General features: G+C 34.7%; 1 protein-coding gene across 9 annotated transcripts in view; it reads right to left on the minus strand.

The window, feature by feature from the left end:
• The window catches only part of Phf14 (PHD finger protein 14), a 133,091-nt gene that overhangs the window by 61,085 nt on the left and 53,043 nt on the right, over positions 1-18,963 (minus strand). For all 9 annotated transcript variants that reach the window (XR_004771561.1, XR_004771559.1, XR_003479966.2 and 6 more), the window contains 6 exons: positions 18,157-18,252; positions 16,332-16,435; positions 14,241-14,372; positions 10,534-10,702; positions 3,281-3,331; positions 3,037-3,158 (listed from right to left, as the gene is read on the minus strand). Coding sequence is in view for 5 of the 9 variants with exons in the window: in XM_027389917.2 (XP_027245718.1) it covers positions 3,037-3,158; positions 3,281-3,331; positions 10,534-10,702; positions 14,241-14,372; positions 16,332-16,435; positions 18,157-18,252 (674 nt within the window). In the remaining 4 variants the exon portion in view is untranslated. The remainder of the gene's footprint in view (positions 1-3,036; positions 3,159-3,280; positions 3,332-10,533; positions 10,703-14,240; positions 14,373-16,331; positions 16,436-18,156; positions 18,253-18,963) is intronic.

The following is an 18,963-nucleotide window of genomic DNA, read 5'->3' on the forward strand; positions in this document are numbered from 1 at the left end:
GTATATTTTGTATGTGTATGTTGGAGTGGTACATATGTGTGCTTGTGTGTGTATATATGGGTGTGCACATGCAGGTGAAAGATGTGGGAGCCAGAAGCCAACCGTGAGTGTTGTTTGTTGTTCTTCAGGAGTCATCTGCTATCTACTTTGGTTTATATTTACTTGTTTGTTTATTTTTATAAGTATGTTTTGCACTGAGGTCTGAGGTTCCCTGATAAAGCTATAGCAGCAGGTAAGTGAGCCCCAAGATCTGCCTGTCTCTTCCTTCCTATCGAAGGGATAATATGCACAATTCTACACACCCAGCTTTTTTTTAATACAGTGAATCCAACTTAATTTTTATATGTTAGTATGGCAGGTACTCTATTGATTAAGCTAGTTTCCCTACCCTTGAAATGTATCTTTATAGAAAATAGGCACGTATTTAAAAGATCCTTCACGAAACCATGGACTCAATCCCCAAGGTTACTAATAAAGAAATAAATATGTATGTGAATAATAAATATATTAAAATTAGGGTTAAATAGTATGTATGCATGATAAACGTACATAAAATATAATTTTGGAGGAAGGATTTTTCAAACAATAATGATGCCAACTACAAAATAAATGAGATGCCAGGCAAACTGACAAATACTAGGTATAAAATTAATTTATAAGCAGATGGCATTCTATATAAAAATTTCAATCCAAGAACAGTGGTTCCTAAACTGAACATATTTTTTAAAAGAAAGATAACATTACAACTAGAAACACTTGTCATTATATCATACCTACTTTAACCTCAAAAGTTCTAATGAAAACATCTTAATTGCATCTATGTTAATTTCTTTAAAGTTTCACAGGTAATTAATGCTGCTATCTCTTAATAAGGTAAGCCAAAAAAGCTACCTTTATCATCAATTCAACAGTAACAGAAATAGTTTTACCATCCAAAAGACTGACTTTCCAGTGCTCCAGATACTGCATATTGCAATAAAGTGGTTAGGAATAAAAACTTATAATAGAAAGTCATGAAATAGATAAGAAAGACTAATTCCACCCAAAAATCTTATCAAGTCTAGAAGATGAAACCTATTCTTTAAAAGACAACTAAAACATGACAGTTTGGAAACACCCTCGAATAAATTACTTTTTGAAATAAAAATTGCACTCATTCCTCATGTTAAATATATCCAAAAATACATCTAATTAAAAATCTAGTGATCTTATAGTAAATGAATCAGAATTAATGTAATATCTCCAAAAAAGGATAGTCTTGTATATTTGTTCAAATAGTTACAAGACAGCAACGAGCACCTAAATCTGTACAATTCCAAACTCGTCAAGCTCTTCAACCTTACTTCCAGACCCCAGGAAATTACCTTTGAATTTTCTTAATTACATGAGGCTGTAAAAAAATTGCATAGTTTTATATATACACTATGTTGCATTTGTGGTCAGGATATCACTTTTGATAGTCTTCAAAAATTATAATAGGAAGACAGGAAATCCTGTGTTTATCTTACACTTGGAAGAATTTAGTTAATCTTTAGAAATCCCTACAAGAAGGGAAATGAATTGCTTCAAAGAAATATTAGCTAATAACAGTTTCCTAGCTTTCTACTTCTTCAATGGAATTTTCACTTTCTCCTTCTTCAGTAAAAAGCAAAAACCTAATTTTTAAAGGACCTGAAGAAAGACAGATGGGGATCTTACTTTTGGAAGTCCCATAAAGTCAGAGAGAGAGAGAGAGAGAGAGAGAAAGAGAAAGAGAGAGAGAGAGAGAGAGTGTATGTGTGTGTGTGTATGTTGCCCTGTGTACCTTTATGATGGTGCACATCAATAATGTTATGGGTTCTTCAGATTTTCTAATACTTCAGTGGTTAAAAGGATACTTTATAGAGATACTGACAATTTATATTTTAAGTTGAAATTTGTTATAAATGTCTTACATAGTTTATGCAATCATGAGTATTATTTAATAAAGTTTGTTAGTTGTTTCAAAAAAAAAAAGCAAAAACCTAACAACTTTCTATTTTATATTCGATGACATATTTTTGAAGTTATATTCTTAGTGAGTGAAATACATGACAGCATTCTAAAAGTATTTTAAATCATACAATACAAATATATGTGTCTTATCAAATGTTTTATTCTTTTTGAAATGTTACTTTCTTTGTCCCCAGTTAACTGAATATAGACTAGCTAAACACAATTTCTGAAGGAACTCGAAAATGTTCCCTTACATATTGTGTGAATCTTTGTGTCACTGTCCTCTGAAGGACTAGTAACTTTGCAATGAGCACCTTTTGCTTTCCACCTGCCCCTACCACCACCACACTCAGCATGTAGTTTCTTCTTTTAGCCAGAGATGCAAATGGCTAAAACTGCAAGTCTCTGCACCTGAGGAGTGCCCACTGAGCAGCACCAGCTGTGGCTCCAGGAAGGCACCACGTTCTACTTCGATGTTTTTGAAGTACAAAACAAAACAAACAAAGAAGAAAACCAAATAAAAAGTAAAGTCTATCTAGGCCATCTTTTCACCTTTCTTTATTTCATAACAGAGAAGCATTTAACACATTCATTTTGAAAAGCAATAAGGAACTGCTAATGCATTGTTGCCAATCAAACTCTATAAAAACCAATGTGAAAATCTGCAACTTTTACGATGATACACCAAGAAACTTTAGAAACTCTGTGGTCTGATGAGATAAAGCAATCATCTTAGTACAAGGTACTCAGAACAAACATTTTTGCAGCCTCTTTATACAGGCATTAGCAATTTATTCTCAAGAGAAAAGGAATTCTCTTGCTCAAAATTCATACTGTCACTCTTATTCATATCTAAGTCTGGAGTATAAGCATGTGTAGCAGGTTAATAAGTGGAAAAAAAAACCTATTTCTGAAGTACCATTCTCACTAAATATTTTATAAAGGACTTATTCAGTAATTTTTTTTTTACTATATCTGTTCTTAAAAAAAAAGAGAGAAAGAAACCAAATGGTGGGCATTTAACTTTAACCCCTAAAGACAAAGTCTCAGTGTTCCATTTACCTGACAAGATTCTCATTATCTCCAGTTCCTTTGCAAGTTGCACATTCTGTTCTTAAGTCTTCAGCCTTGGGCTTCTTTTGCAACACAGACTGCCTCTGCCTTCTTTCTCTAGGAACTCTTTCCTGCCATTCGGAAAAAGAAAGTAAACTAAACAAACTCTGAATAGGAGGAAAAAGGAAATCACTCAAAGCAAGAAAGTTTCCCTCTGATCAGACATTGTAAAGAGAATTTTACTTATTCGAACCTCATGCTTTTCTTCCTCGGGAACAAAGCTTCTCTTTCGTCCTCTGGTTCTCTGGAAAGAAAACCCATAAAAATACTTAAGGTTTAAATCATGCTAAACACACATTTTTCTCTGTTAAGTTTTATGGCTTAAGTTATAGTTGGAAAATTGGTATTTCTTCTTAATGTCAGATTCCTCTACTGCATGTTGGTAAAATTATGTCATTATACTAACTTTTAAGAAAAATACACAAATATTTGATAGGAAAAGAAATTAATTTTCCAAAACTATTCTAAAGGGTTTTCCTCAACACTGCATACCTATATATACAATTTACTCAGAACATTTAATTTTTCATATCTTATCAAAAATCACTTCCACAACTAAAACACTGAAACAGGAATAATACTGTACCTACTGTTTTCCCACACATGTACTTATCCATGTTGTGCAACTAAAAATAACATAGGCAGCCATTAAAAAGGTGGGAAGCAAAAACCTCATAATCCCCAAATCTCAGTTAAAATAAGACTAAAATAATTTAATAAAAATTATATCCTGTATTTTGGATTTCATTTAGCATTTGAAAGACTGCATCTACATGTTTAAAAATAATACAATTTTGCAGCCAATATGGTTAAACTCTCCATCCTACACCTGCTTCTGAAGATTTAAAAATCCCCATCTGCAGACCACAGCTCTAGAGATGAGACAAAAGGCATCAGCTGGAGTTTACTCTAATGCTGAGATTAAAAAAACAAAAAAACAAAAAACAAAAAAAAACATTTATTTCTAAGTTAGATAGGTACTAAATAATTCTCAACAGAATTATTTTCTAATATGCATCAATTTTCTAAATGCATCGATGCTGACTTAAACTTCAGTTCTTCTGAATATTCAATCCCTTGCTAATTAGTACCAATTCATAAATCTCATACTGTACTGTGTAATTTTCCAACAACAACCAAAATCCAATTAAAGTCATTCAAGACAAGATATGTAGCCATTTATATCTGTATTGCCCATTGGTATCTTTTAAATACATTATAGAATAATTTAGTAAGAAAAGATAATATTTCGTCCAGGAAAGAGCTGCAAATGCAGGCCCTACTAAATAAGTTCTTACTTTAAAACTAGGGCAGTGTGTTGCTCCTCAAACGATCCACCACTGACCATACACACTAATGTCCAATGGGCACCTGTTTAAAAGGTAGAATTCGTAGGCTCATTCCACTATATTGAATTAGAACCTTCCTTTTAACAGCAATATGAAGTTACATATGTTAACTTTAATCCTTCTTTACATTGTGTGAATATATGTTGCTATAAACAAGCTAACTGGCCAGTAGCTGAACAGGATAAAGTTAGGCTGGAAAGTCAAACTGAGAATGAAGGGAAGATGAAGGGCAGAGTCAGAGAAGTCATCAGCCAGAGGGAAAATGAGTCAGACACACAGAATATGATAGAAGTAAAAGCCACAAGCTTCAGACAGCACACAGAGTAATAGAAATGGGTTAAGTTGTAAGAGCTAGGTAATTTCAAGCCTGAGCTATTTACTGGCCAAGAATTTATAATTTATATTAAATCTCCAAGTCAGTTATCTGGGAAGCAGTTATTTGTCAGTTATTTGTCAGCAGGAAAACTCCATTACAGACATCGACACAAAAGAGCGCCAACTTGGGCTGGAGAGATGGCTCAGATGTTAGGAGCACTGACTGCTTTTCCAAAGGTCCTGAGTTCAATTCTCAGCAACCACATGGTGGCTCACAGCCATCTGTAATGAGATCTGGTGCCCTCTCCTGGTGTGCAAGGATACATGCAGGCAGAACACTGTATACATAATAAATAAATACATAAATAATCCTTTTTTAAAAAGCTCTAACTGTTGACACTGAAGTCCCAAGTCTTTACAGTTTATGATTGCCTCTTTGCATGTTTTCCTTCTGCTTCCTACACCAGTTACTATTCACCTCCAAACTTGTAAGGACCATGTTAGAGCCACCTTTCTATACCCAACTAAATACAATACAATGTTTATCCCATCCCAAGGTTTAGAAATCTTATTTTAATAAAAGAAACTATAAATGGTTCATATGAAACTAATACATGATTACACTACACCAGACAATACAAATACAAGATTTGGCAAAAAGTTTAAACTATTTTTTCCCTTTCCTGGTACTCATTTGATTACCATAACTTTCATATATAGGCCATTTCAGTAAGGTTTCGAATGATAAAGTATATTAAAGGGGAAATACTCAAATTACACATTAAAATTCAACAAACTTCTGCACAAAATGCTTAAAAGCTTTCACAACCCGGATTGTGAGAGGAGAAGTTAGCCACGTAACTATAAATCATCTAGCTTTGAATAATTTTCTCAGGACTTAAATCACCTGGCCCCTGGTCTGTCCCTAGAATATCCACTTGGAAAAATGTGAGAAAACAGACATCAAAAATATTTAAATGGTCCCAAATACCATGAAATTTTCATTTTTAATCATTTGAATGTTGTTTTTATAAACTAATATCCAAAAACATTCGTCTAAAAACGTTATTTCAAATTCTCAATGCTGCAGTCTTAACACTATTAAGTACTTGTGAATAACTAGCTAAAACATTAGTGTAACAAAGGCAGATTCTAGGATATGTCATTCTCCCTCAATTGACAACTACCACTGGTGGGGGCAATTATAACAATTATACATGTAAAAATGCCATAATAAAATCTGTTAATTTGCATGCTAATTTAAAATTCTTTGGGGGGGATTGTTCAAGACAGGGTTTCTCTGTGTAGCTTTGGAGAATATCCTGGCACTCGCTCTGTAGACCAGGCTGGCCTTGAACTAACAGAGATCCACCTGCCTTTGCCTCCCAAGTGCTGGGATTAAAAGTTTGCGCCACCAACACTGGGCTTAAAATTTTTTAATTAATTAAACATATGAAAACCATACACTGTCCCTTGGTTTAATTACTCACATGTGAAGAAAAGAAAAGAAAACATTAAATGTGTCAATTCCCCTCATCAAAATAATGATCTAAAAGAAGCAGTGTTCGCTGGAAGAGAATTTTCAGTCAGGACTGTGAAAATATACTGTGTTTAAAAAGCACATTTAAAATGCAAAAATTTATGAGTCATGGGTAATAAAAATCAGAGGACTTCAAAGAAAGTGAAGCCGATGCATTTGTGACTGTAAGACTAGGAAAGGACAGGTCTCAGGAAGCCCAGGGGAAATTGTGGAAAAGATGGAAAAGTCACCAGACATACACAGCATAAAGAAATGAAAAACAAAGTCAGAAAGCTTTCAAGCTACATTAAAGTTATTAGAAAACATGCCCAAAAGTACAAATATCATTTTTAATGTGACTTCAAAAGAGACATGAACACTCTCATTTATTTGCTTCAAAAGTAATCTCTTTGCCTAAAAGGAAGAAGATACTTTCCACACAAAAACAGTGCAGAGAAAATGTCTATGTAATATAGTCCTCAGAAAGAAGCACCCCAGGCTGCCTTTGCAGTAACTCCTCAGCATCACCCGTAAAATATAAGCAGTAGAAGAGGAGAATAGGACCAAGTCCCAGGATCGAGTTCATGAGTCCACAGCTATCAAACTAGAAACTACAACAATAACTAGGTAAGAGAAAAATGAAGGTGAAACATGAAAATAAATTCACACGATATGCAGATCGTTTAAAGTTTCAACTAAAGCTTAATTAACAAGACTGTTCTTAAATGTAATTCATATTTTAATATCTTTACTCTGACATACACTAAGTATCCATTTAAAAATTGCTGTAAGAAAGACGTTAAAACAATTTTAACAAACAGATTTTGTGACATTTCAGTAAGAATGAAACCCAAAGTTCAGCATTGGTGACAAAGGACTGTAAAAGAGCTTGTGAGCAAAGCTTCGTAAGGTGCTACCAGGATACTTAGCTGAGTAACTTAACTGGGCTGAGTTATTGTGTAGGTTCATATCAACTCAAGATACACCAGTCATCTGGGAAGAAGGAATGTCCAAGGAAAAAAACCTCACCAAATGCGGACAAGACTGGTGCATTTTCTTAACTGATGTTTGGTGTGGAGCCTAGAACATGCTAGACAAGTACTGGACCAATAAGCTACATTCCTAGCCCTTGTCAACTCATTTAATTAGCTCTCTATCCAGTGCACAAACATCAAACAACACTGCTGTCCATTTTGCAGGCTATCAGTAACTAAAAAGGTAGTATGTTCTATTATAAAAGAATTTAGTTGTTAGTTCCTTTATTACCTGAACATAAAAAAAAACTGTTTTTAACCTAATATTCATTAATAGAAGTCATTTAAGTAAAGAAACATAAAGGAAAAAGCTTTGTTGTGTTCTAAGTCCTATCCATGAAATTAATAAGCATTAATAAAAATTTAATTGTAATGGCAATAAGGACACCAAAGGAGTGTTATGAGAATATTATTTCAATTATTCCTGATAGTGTCCTTTCTAGAACTTCATCATTCACTCATCCTGTTTTCAGATGCATCCTGTGTTCTATAAGGGAATTAAGATCATTGATGCTGCTGACCTGAACAAAAGGGAGCTCATTGTCCCCAGAGGGATAGCTGGGAAACCAGCATGGGACTGATCCAGACCCCAGGAATGTGGGTGTCAGTGAGGAGGCCTCGGAAATCTATGGGGCCTCCTGTAGTCGATCAATACTTACCCCCAGCATAGGTGTGTACTTTGAGAGCCCATTCCACATGGAGGGATACTCCCTGAGCATAGACACACAGGGGAGGGCATAGACCCTATCCCAAAGGATATGACAGACTCTGAAGACCCCCCCCATGGAAGGCCTCACCCTCCCTGGGGAGCAGAAAGATATGGGATAGGTAGGGTGTTAGTGGGGTGGCAGGGGAGGAGGGGAGGGAGAAGGAACTGGGATTGACATGTAAAACAAACTTGGTTCTAATTTAAATAAAAAATGGAAAAAAAGATCATTGATATTGAGAGATATCAATGACCAATGATTATTGATTCCGGTTATTTTGTTGTTGTTTTAGTAGTAGTTGTCGGTGGTGGTGGTAGTATGTGTGTGTGAAAGTAAAATCACATGATCATCTCATTAGCTGCAGAAAAAGTCTGACAAAATTTAATACCTCTTCACAACAGAAGTCCTGGAATGATTAGCAATATAAGGGACAAACCTCAATGGCAATTTACAGAAGATCTACAGCCAACATCAAATTAAATGGAGAGAAACTCAAAGCAATTCTACTAAAATTAGGAACAAGACAAGGTTGTCCACTCTCCCCATATCTATTCAATATAGTACTTGAAGTCTTAGCTACAGCAGTGAGACAACTAAAGGGGATCAAGAGGCTACAAATTGGAAAGGAAGTAGTCAAAGTATCACTATTCACAGAAGATATGATAGAATACACAACTAAATACATGGATTAAAGTTATCATCCCATATACAGAATGGGCATTTAGGATGTAGCTGAGTTGGCAGAGTGCTTGCCTAACATAATAGAAAGCTCTTGCTTTAGTTCTCAACACCATATAAAGTTGGCTGTGGTGATGTGTCAGAGCATGGTCCAGGAATAGTCATGTGAGGAGAAATCTTAGTGTTTGTGGAAAAAAAAAAAGAATCTTGTGATGTCAGTTTCTTTAAAAAAGAAGGAGGAGGAGGAGGAGGAGGAGGAGGAAGAGGAAGAAGAGGAGGAGAAAATTGTTCTTGAGATTCACTTTGCAGGTGTAGTGAACTGGAATGAGTTTACATCAGATGATTCATTACAACTACCTATCGTTACTTGTTTATATGCCTCTATGGGAAAACGTGTTTTGCTACGTGTAGCCTGTGCCTGTGATTCCGCACAGCTTGAACTCATGAGAACTTTATTCACGTGATGCTTCTTAACCTTCGAGTATAAATTGTCCAATGCTCTGGAAAAAGTTGGTTACTGCATGAGACTTTAGTCCATCTCGTTTTTAGGCTCCATTCTCCAACAGTAAGCACTGGTGCACACCTATAATCCCACCATGTGAGTTAAAAACAGGAGGTTCAAAACTTCAAGGCCATCCTTGCCAACCAGTAAGTGTGAAGCCAGCCTTTTGAGATAAGGAACTTTGAGATAAGTGATAACTCATAACTATCTGATAACCCATAAGGACTGACCTGCAGTCATGACTTCTGAGGGGAGATATCTTTTACTTGTTTCCTTTGTGCCAAGACAGATTTTTGCTTTTTGCAAAAAATAAAAGAACTTTAACCTTGAGACAGATACTTTTAAATTTAGTGTTATCATTTGTTTTGTTATATTTTAAGGGCCTTTAATATTTTAAATTTGTTTTATTTTAAGATCCTTTATTATTTTAAAGTTACAGTTGTCTGAAAAATTCCATTTTTAAAAAGCATGTAACAGCCTTTATTTTGTTATTTCTTGAAAAGCTGGTGGGGGGGGTTGTTTTTTGTTTGTTTGGGAGACAGGATTTTACTGTGTAGCCCTGGATATCCTTGTCTTGGAACTCATTCTGTAAACCAGGCAGGCCTCAAACCATGCAGCAGACCTGCATTTTGTTTTGTTTTTATATTTTATGTGTCTCTGTGTGTGGCTGTACATACATGCCTTTGACCATCAATGTGCCAGAGCACATGCATGAGGACAGAGGACAATCCATGGTGTTTGGTCCAGTCCTTTCCTTTGTTCCATCTTATGGAACAAAATGAAATCTAGTGAATTACAAATAGTCTGCAACTCAGCAAATCTACACATTCTCTAAATGCTCATTACCATACCACGGGGGGGGGGGGGGCATTTATAGAACTAGCTAAAACAAAGATAATGTTACAGAAAAAGAAAAGTGTGATTTCTCCATTCACATGAAGTCCCAAACTTGACAGACTAAATTAAATACTGTTCATGACTACACAGGTTTGAAATACAAAGGAAAAGATTAGGGGAAGAGAAATAGACAGCTGAGGTGAAAGGTAATCTGTTATACATGTGAGCTCTTGAGGCAGGCCCAGGAGTCTACGATTTAAGTAATGTCCTATTTTTAAGTGGAGTGTTAGATATACTGGTACCCACCACTAAGCTTTTACCTGAACCCACAAACTAGATTCTCAGCTAAATACAATGTACTAATATTGAATACTGAGTTCATGGACACAACCAAGAGCAATACGGACAAACATACAATATGAGAGTATATTTATGCAATAAATCCTTTATCTGCTTAAGTTTTTGCATCAGAATGTCACTGAGAGCAATAATGAAGAATAAATACCGTGTTTCTTATTGGAATCTTCTTGGGTTCTGGTGGCACGTCCTGTGGAACAAATTTCACTGGCTCCTTAATCTGTCTCCTTGATCGTTTGGTTCCATCTGGCAAGGTCTCCATGGCCATTTCTGCTTCCATGTCACTGCTCCCTGCCTGGTCACACTCTGAGCACTGCCTGAACAAAGTTTTGTTAAGGTAAGATCATATATTTATTTCCTTCTGTTTTTAGCTACAATTGCTATAAATACAAAAAGAACTTATCCACAAATACACACAGGTAGTGTGATAATGACAACACACAGAAACACACTAGGCCTGCCAAAAGGAGTACCTTGACTATATTACAGAAAGCAATTCAGTATATCCACATAAAGAACACATGCAACAACGCTGTTGTGAACCAACATAACTCAGAGATCACTGATGACTAAGAAAGGACCTCCCCTGTGGAAATAATGGCTGTTTTAATGTGACATGTACTGAGACGTTTTTTTTGGATTTTTATTCTTATTTTCCTCTACCATACCTTTTCATTGTATTTAATGACACAGTGTGCTGAATATAAAAGCCATAGCATATCCAATTCAATAGGATCAAAGTACATTTTCAGGGAAAGCAACGATTATCCTGGAAATGTCAAAAGCATGTACCTGAATTCATTTAGTAATCTATGGCACTACTATGACACATAAGCTTAATAATCAAACTCATTTAATCATCCATATACTTACTTAATAAATACATTCTATCAAAGATAGGTCCTATAGTTTGTGATTCCTATGCAAAAAAACTTAAGATAATTAAAGTAGCTGGGCATTGGTAGTGCACACCTTTAATCCCAGCACTCGGGAAGCAGAGGCAGGCAGATTTCTGTGAGTTCAAGACCAGCCTGGTCTACCGAGCAAGTTCCAGGACAGGCTCCAAAACAATACAGAGAAACCCTGTCTCAAAAAAACCCAAAGGGGAAAAAAAAGATAAAGTAATCAAAACCTACTGACAATACCCACTCAAAGATCAAAGACCCCAATGCCAGGCATGATAAGCTGTCTTTTGATTTGTAGGCCAGGGTTGTCCAAGAGACTTCCAAAACATTACAGGCTATTGCTATTACCCACAGTTGCTCACCAGAGGCGAAAGTAAATCCCTATTGCTAAAGACACCATGCACTTCCACCACAGAACCTAGAGGTCCTTAAGCTGGAGCTTACCTGAAAGCCTCCTAACCTGAGAACTAACTTTCACAGTACCAGAAGGCACCATACAAGTTTCTAGAGGAAGAAAGCAAGCAACAGTCCTAACCAGCTATGATGACTATGAACCACAACAATGACCAATATGGCAGGCACAATTACCCTAAGAGTACAGTAGTGGCATGCATAACTTGGCAGCAACCAACAATTTTGTAACTGGACTTAAGTCCTGCTCAAAAAGATGAAAACCATGCCTGGTACTCAACTACCCAGGGCTAACAAAGTCATGGATCTTAGAACAGAACATACAAACCACCTCTTTAATAAACCAGCATAATTCCTAACTACATTTTATATATCTGTCCTTATACCCATAGGTAAGAATAGTTTTTATACCTCATCAAGAAAACATCTTTTAGTAATAGTTGAGACCATTACAGAAAACCACAACCAATCAAAATGCAGAGTTGTGACATCCAGTCCCTATGGATACATCCACAAAACACTAAGGCTTGGGAACATTGGTAGAAAGGTTGCAAAAGGGAGTCTGTGTGAGACTCTGAGACTGTCTCCTAGTACATGCCTTTAATCCCAGAACTTGGAAGGCAAAAGGCAGGCATGAGTTCAAGGCCGGGCTGATCTACATAGTGAGTTCCAAGACAACCATGTCTACACAAACAAACAACCAAAAACAACAACAACAAAACCCAAACAAAAAAAAAACTTCAACTAATGGCAAAATGTTATTTTTGGGTAAGAAGACAGCAGACAAAAAGATGCCTCCTTGTGACCAGTTAAGGGGAAAGGTCATATTCGCCCCCACTCTCCCAAAAAAGAGTCAGCAGTTTATCAAAGTTGTGACCAGTTGCCTGAAAAATGCAGAGTGAAAGACTGGGATGTACAAAAAAGAAGTAAAATATACAACTCACAGAGGCAAATGCACATGTTTTCCCTCATGTGCATATTTCTAAACTATGTTTGTGTGTACACTGTCTCCGTGCAGGTGAAGGCCAGAGGAAGTCAGATATCTTGTGTCTTCCTCAATCAGTTTCCACTTTATTTTTGTATTGTTGCTGTTAAAATTTTTTTTACATACAATATATTCTACTCATGCTCTCTCCCTCCTCCAGCTCCTCCCAGATCAACTTCATCTTTTTTGAGACAGGTTTTCTCATTGAACCTGGAACTCATGATTCAGCGAGACTAGGCAGACAGAGAGCTTCTAGGATTCTCATGTTTTTGCCTCCAAGGGCTAGGATTACACACACCCAAAGCCACACAGCGACCCTTATTCTGGTCCTAGGGATCCACACACAGGTCCTCAAGCAGGCACAATAAGCACTTCAACCCACTGAGCCATCTTTCTAGGCCCCTAAATCCATAACCTTTTGGACAGATTGCAACTCCAGGATTCAGGTCTTTCTCTTTTCTAAAACTAGAAAAGTTATGTTTGTATAACAATAATATTCATGTTCACCTCATAGTTTTTTCTTGCCTGTATTTCCCTTCCTGAAATATTATAACAATCAGTTTATTAAAATCTGAGCATCTGTCTCTTCCTTGGAATAAACGTAGGATATTCATTACATACATCTGGGATGGTTACTGTTAACAGTTATCTTGCTGGAATCTAGAATCAACTGGGAGACTCTAAGGACAAGCTTGTGGCCTGTGAGGGTATCTGGAGTATGTTAACTGACATAGAAAATCCATCTTATTGCATGACCATTCCCTAGGCAGGAGATACAGATCATTCTACCTTGACAATCCAGCCACAATGACCTGTACCTTGAACTGTGAGCAAAAATTACCCTGAATTGCTGAATGTTAAGTTGTTTCTGTTAGGGTGTTTCATCACAGAAACAAGTAAAGAAACTTTAATAAAATCCGTATAATGATTCAACATGACTATGTCAATGTAAAGATAATTAAGAAGTGTTTATCAGGGCTGGGGATGTAATTAAGTTGGTGGAGTATTTGCTAAACACACCACAGCCCTAGGTTCAATTCATCATATCACATAAACTGAGCATGTTGCTACAGGCCTATAATCCTTAACTCTTAGGAGGGAGAAGGAGGAATCTTAGGAAATTGACAGTTATCCCCAGCTATATAATGTCATCAACACAAGACTGGAAATGAGAGTCTGTCTTAAAAATAAAATTTTTTTTTCAAAATTTCTGGATTTTCAAACAATGGATGATGAAACTTAAAATTCATTTAACTTCAAACAATGGCTGATGAAACCTAAAATTAATTTAACTTCAAAATAAAAATAAAGAATTTGAGAAATACCAAATCATAAAATGAAAGAAAATTATAAACCCACCAGAAAAACCTCTGGTGCCTTATGTAAGAAAGAATACAATACTAAGATTAAAAATTTCATTTCCACAAAATTTTATTTTACTCATAGCTAGAAGACTTACAAGTGTTTAACTCAAATGTATGAATAAAAAATACTTCACTATGAATTAGTAATATAACAAACCAATTCCAACCATATCCAGTCTGTTTTACTCACCAGTAACTGTTTTTGGTCTTTCTTGGCATCCTTGTAAGAGGAGGATCAAGGCACCCGAGATGGTAATGCAGCTTACAGGTGTCACACAGCAAAAGAAGATGCTGATCATGGTTCTTCTTACAAATTCCACAACTTCAATAAAAGCAGCAAATGAGAGTTACCCTGATGTCCGTAAAGGAACAGTTTAGTTACAGCAGCTGAATTCAATAGCTTTAATCTTGAGTACTTTTCTTCTGTTATGGCATTTCTGGTCCTTTGAGACTGAATCTTGCTATATGGACCAGGCTGGCCCTGACCCCATGATCCTCTTTGTCTGAGTAAGTAGGAAGAACAGATGCAACAGGACCCTGCAATAACTTATGTTTTTCGTAACATGCATTGCTTTAACAATGCCAATAACTCTTAGTTCTAAATAAAGAATGTTAAAAATAGCTTAAATCTAATATAAGTTTAAGGTTTTCTAAAGCTAAACCCATTAAAGGAAAATATTTAACGTATGTATTTTCAACATAGCCTTTTATTTATTATGTAAAATTCATTTAGCATTAGTTTAATTTTTCTTTAGAAACATAAACTATGAAAGAAACATAATTGTGAAAAAAAAATTGTAATTTTGAGAACTACCCTGAAGGTCTAAAGAAATTATTTCACAAACACCTTTGTTTTTATTAACTGCAAACCTTTCACATAGCCTTAGACATATAAATAAACTACATTTCTATGTCTCTTTTCACAAAAGTCAGATCTTGAATTAAAAAACAAGTACCATACTAATTGATATAGTCCAAGCTTTAATAACTTTTAAAACCATTAACATCTTTTGTGGGGAAAAGTAATTTTACTTCTAAGAAATGAAGTAAATAAGCACTATGGCTTGAAAATTTAGCATATATTTGTATTTGGAATGTACAGAATGAGGGAAAAGTTGCCTGAGAACCTAAAAGAAACAGGAACGCACAGCAAATGGAAGCACAATAATGTCAGATATTTTCAATATTCCTGGAAAACATAAATGTAAAGCAGCAATAATAACAAAAATGAATAGCACTAACAAAAAAAAAAACAAAATAAAACGAAATACTGGATCTTAAAATTAACAGAAAATCAATTTAAACATATTCTGAAGCAAAAAATAATTGTAGTCATAAAACTCCAAGGTCTAGTACTATGCCTAGTATTTTGAAAAGAACCAATCACGCTTAGGGAACACAATATGGTAATGCACTAATGTCCACACTACAAACTAAGACAATAATGTGCTTTCCCGTATTTCACATTGATATACATGTATACATACATATATGGGCATGTTATTTTTAATATGTATTTATAGCACATAATATACACAGCATTTTCTAAACTCTCATGTAATGTGATTAATCTATTACACAAAAAGTGATCTCTTATTTAAACATAGAAAAAAATGAGGCCTTTATTAACATATAGAAAAATGGAACTATGTAAAACTACTGCAATGATCAATACTGTTAAAATATTGACTACAGGAAGTAAAGGAGAAAACTGTATCTGGAAATGAAATTATTATAACAGAGCAATGAGAGAGAAAAAATACAGACAAATTAAAATATAAAATTTATCATCTTTTCCACTACCATTCATCACTACCTAAATCAAAAACAAAACTTTACAACTCATTCAAGTAAAAATCAAAGCAAAACTTTACAACTCATTCAAGTAAAATACAATGTTCACGTATTTATTATGATCATTAACATAATTGATAATTACATAATTATAAGTAAATTTAAAAGATTAAATTTAACATAACAGGCACAGCTTTTAAAGTAATTTTGTAATTTTTCTCCCAACTGAGCTATTTCTTCTGAGTATTTCACAATTTCTTAAAAAGAATTCTTTGCTTTTATGGAGCATATGAAAATTTATTCTTAGTTCCTTAGAAGATACATCATTTATCTTTCAATCTACAAAGCATTTTTGATCAAATGAACCAAAAACACACTTAGTCCAAATTCTGAATTGGACCATAATTCACTCTCAGACGTAAAGTACCTTCTGACTTGTTCATATTAGTTGAAAAATAAACATTATTGTTAGGATTTCATTACTTGCCTATAAAGTACTGTAGGAAGAGCAGATGTCTTTTGTGTGCCTCCTTCTTTTTTACTTGGTTTTCTTTCCTTCGGTGCTCGTAAGATTGCCGGTACATTCAACTTCTATTGATGTGAATAAATGTAGTAGATGCTGTTTTAAAGACGAAGTACAAAGCCACATTTCCCCCATTTGCTAACTGAATAAGCTATGACTGAGAGGCAAGTCTGCTTTACCAGTCGTATTAGCAAAGAGAAAAAAATCAAGTTTTTAGTCTCAATTACTTCTGTTCGAAAGCTACAATTGCACGCTCATCTATTCTCAAAAATATACCCCACACTATGAAAATTATACTACCTTTGCTTGAAAACCCTAAAAGATGAGGGCAGTAGAGAAGGCTTAAAAATCTAAAACAGTATACTTGGGGAAAAACATCAGTGCTGTTTCTTTGTAACTTCCCAACTATATTGGTGTTCCATAGGTTAATTAGAAAAATTATCTCATTGGACCAAACCCTGCAAAACAGTGGATGAGATTCTCTTTGACTGTCTACTAATCTGTAGTATGCTGGCTTCTGAGACAGCAACCATCTATCAAAGTCATTTCTTAGTGGCCTGGTGAGCCCACACCTGTTCAGCCAACTGGAAAAGCATCACAAAATGATAAACATGAATTTTATGTCTGTGCATGCCACCTTCACATGATGCAATTTGCAATCTTCTAGTAAGTTATTTAATAAATGGAAATGTCTTTTATAGTAGATATTATTTTAAGCTGTAGAGGAGGAATTTAATGGAGCAAATATAAACCAAGCCAAATGAATGCTGGATTGGCAAGTAACCTCTTATACTCTCCAAATACTATAATCCTTCAAAAATCTATTAACTATTAATAGGAACAAGAGTTAATATGTCCAAAGACAACTTTTCTTCTTTGCCTTTTAAAGGGAATTATTCTTTGTAGTGCCAGACATGCAATCTGTTCACAAAAGAAGTTTCTTCAGAGCCAACACAGTACTGTACAAATGATTATTTTTTTTATCTGTACAGATTATATCAGGAAGTTGAATTTTACAAATGTCTAAAATGTATACAGTTAAAAATCCTACAAACTACTTTTATAGAGAAAGAACTACAAACAGTTGGTCTCTATTACCTATCCTTAAAACTGAAATTATCTGGAAAAAAATCTTATTTATTATATATAGTATTAAAGGACATCCAAAAAAACTCCATTTTACAATGTTTTTCTTTTTAATATGAAGCACACTAACAGGCTACAATTGCTCAAGGATAAAGAGCCTTTCTTTTGCTTGTCCTATAACTACAATTAATAGTTACCAATGTATACAAAACAGAATACTTTAACATCTAAGTTTCAAAAACTATATGTCTTGTGCAGCTGAAAACCAAATTAACATAAAAATCAACAGCTCTGTTTGAATTTTTAAATTTTAAATACAAATAAACAGAAAGAAATGAGGACATAAAAATGGAAAAGAAAAATATTGTGGCAAAGAGTCTAAAACCACTGAATAAAGAACACACAAGAAGGACTCATGCTTTATACTTTAGCTCATCAGAAATGACAGGCCAATCAATTTGGGCAAATGAAAAAGATGCCAACAAGATAGCTGAAGAAAGAATGAAATTAAGCTACATGTTCTCAGTGGGCAGTGGCTGCCAGTGGTCTGGAAGTATTTCAGACAGAAATCATTACCCCAGGGGATTAGGCTCTGATCGAATAGAATTATTTAGTTAGCACAGCAGCTGCTGTGTAAGAAATATGTACTTTGAAAAATTACATGAGAGCAAGAATTGAAGAAAGCAAGTGAAAAAAAACTAACCTGCCCCGTAATTCGGCCAAGTAAGGCCCATATTCCTTGGCCCTCACTCCGAAGTTTCCCATTCAGGTTTTGCAGTTCTTCTAAAGATTCACAGAGCTACAAAAAGAGTAATTCAAATTAGTAAGCTTATATGTACAAATGTAAGTAAACAAGAATATCTACATTTATTTTCCATATATTGTAATATATTCGTCAGATAACTACTAAATGACAAAGATGTATTATTATTACTTAGCATGGTGAACATGCTTAGAAAGTAAACATTTTCTTTTATTCTAATGTTTTTAGTAATGAGGCTAGTTTCATATATATATATATATATTTCATTACAGTAAGGTACATAATTTGACATACATTTTTCTCTGTCTTTATCACATCACATTTCCATAACTTTTCTCATGAGAAAACTAAGAATCACAGAGGCTAACTTGGCTAACATCAAAATAACTACCAAAAATTTCCAGAGCTTCTTGCTTCATTTATTCCCCATAATCTTTGGGGATTACTAGATGTTACTTCCTACTAATTTCAACTCTTTAAATGTTTTTGGAAGAACAGTTAGATACAAATTTAAATATTCATGCTATGTAGAACCTAAAAATTCAGCAATATCTCTCTTTATACAATATTAGATAGAAAGATAGAATAAAATTTTAAATTAGGAAATATCTATATCAAAAATACCATCTAATTTAAGAAAGGCTAGTAATTTAAGACGGTTTCCCGGTTTTCAACGAACTTTAAAAAAGAAGATCTATAATGCTGTGTATACTTAAGATTAAGGACTGAGGTTGGCTGTGTTAGTTT

This window comes from Cricetulus griseus (genome assembly GCF_003668045.3).
Source record: "Cricetulus griseus strain 17A/GY chromosome 1 unlocalized genomic scaffold, alternate assembly CriGri-PICRH-1.0 chr1_0, whole genome shotgun sequence".
Taxonomy (NCBI): Eukaryota; Metazoa; Chordata; class Mammalia; order Rodentia; family Cricetidae; genus Cricetulus; species Cricetulus griseus.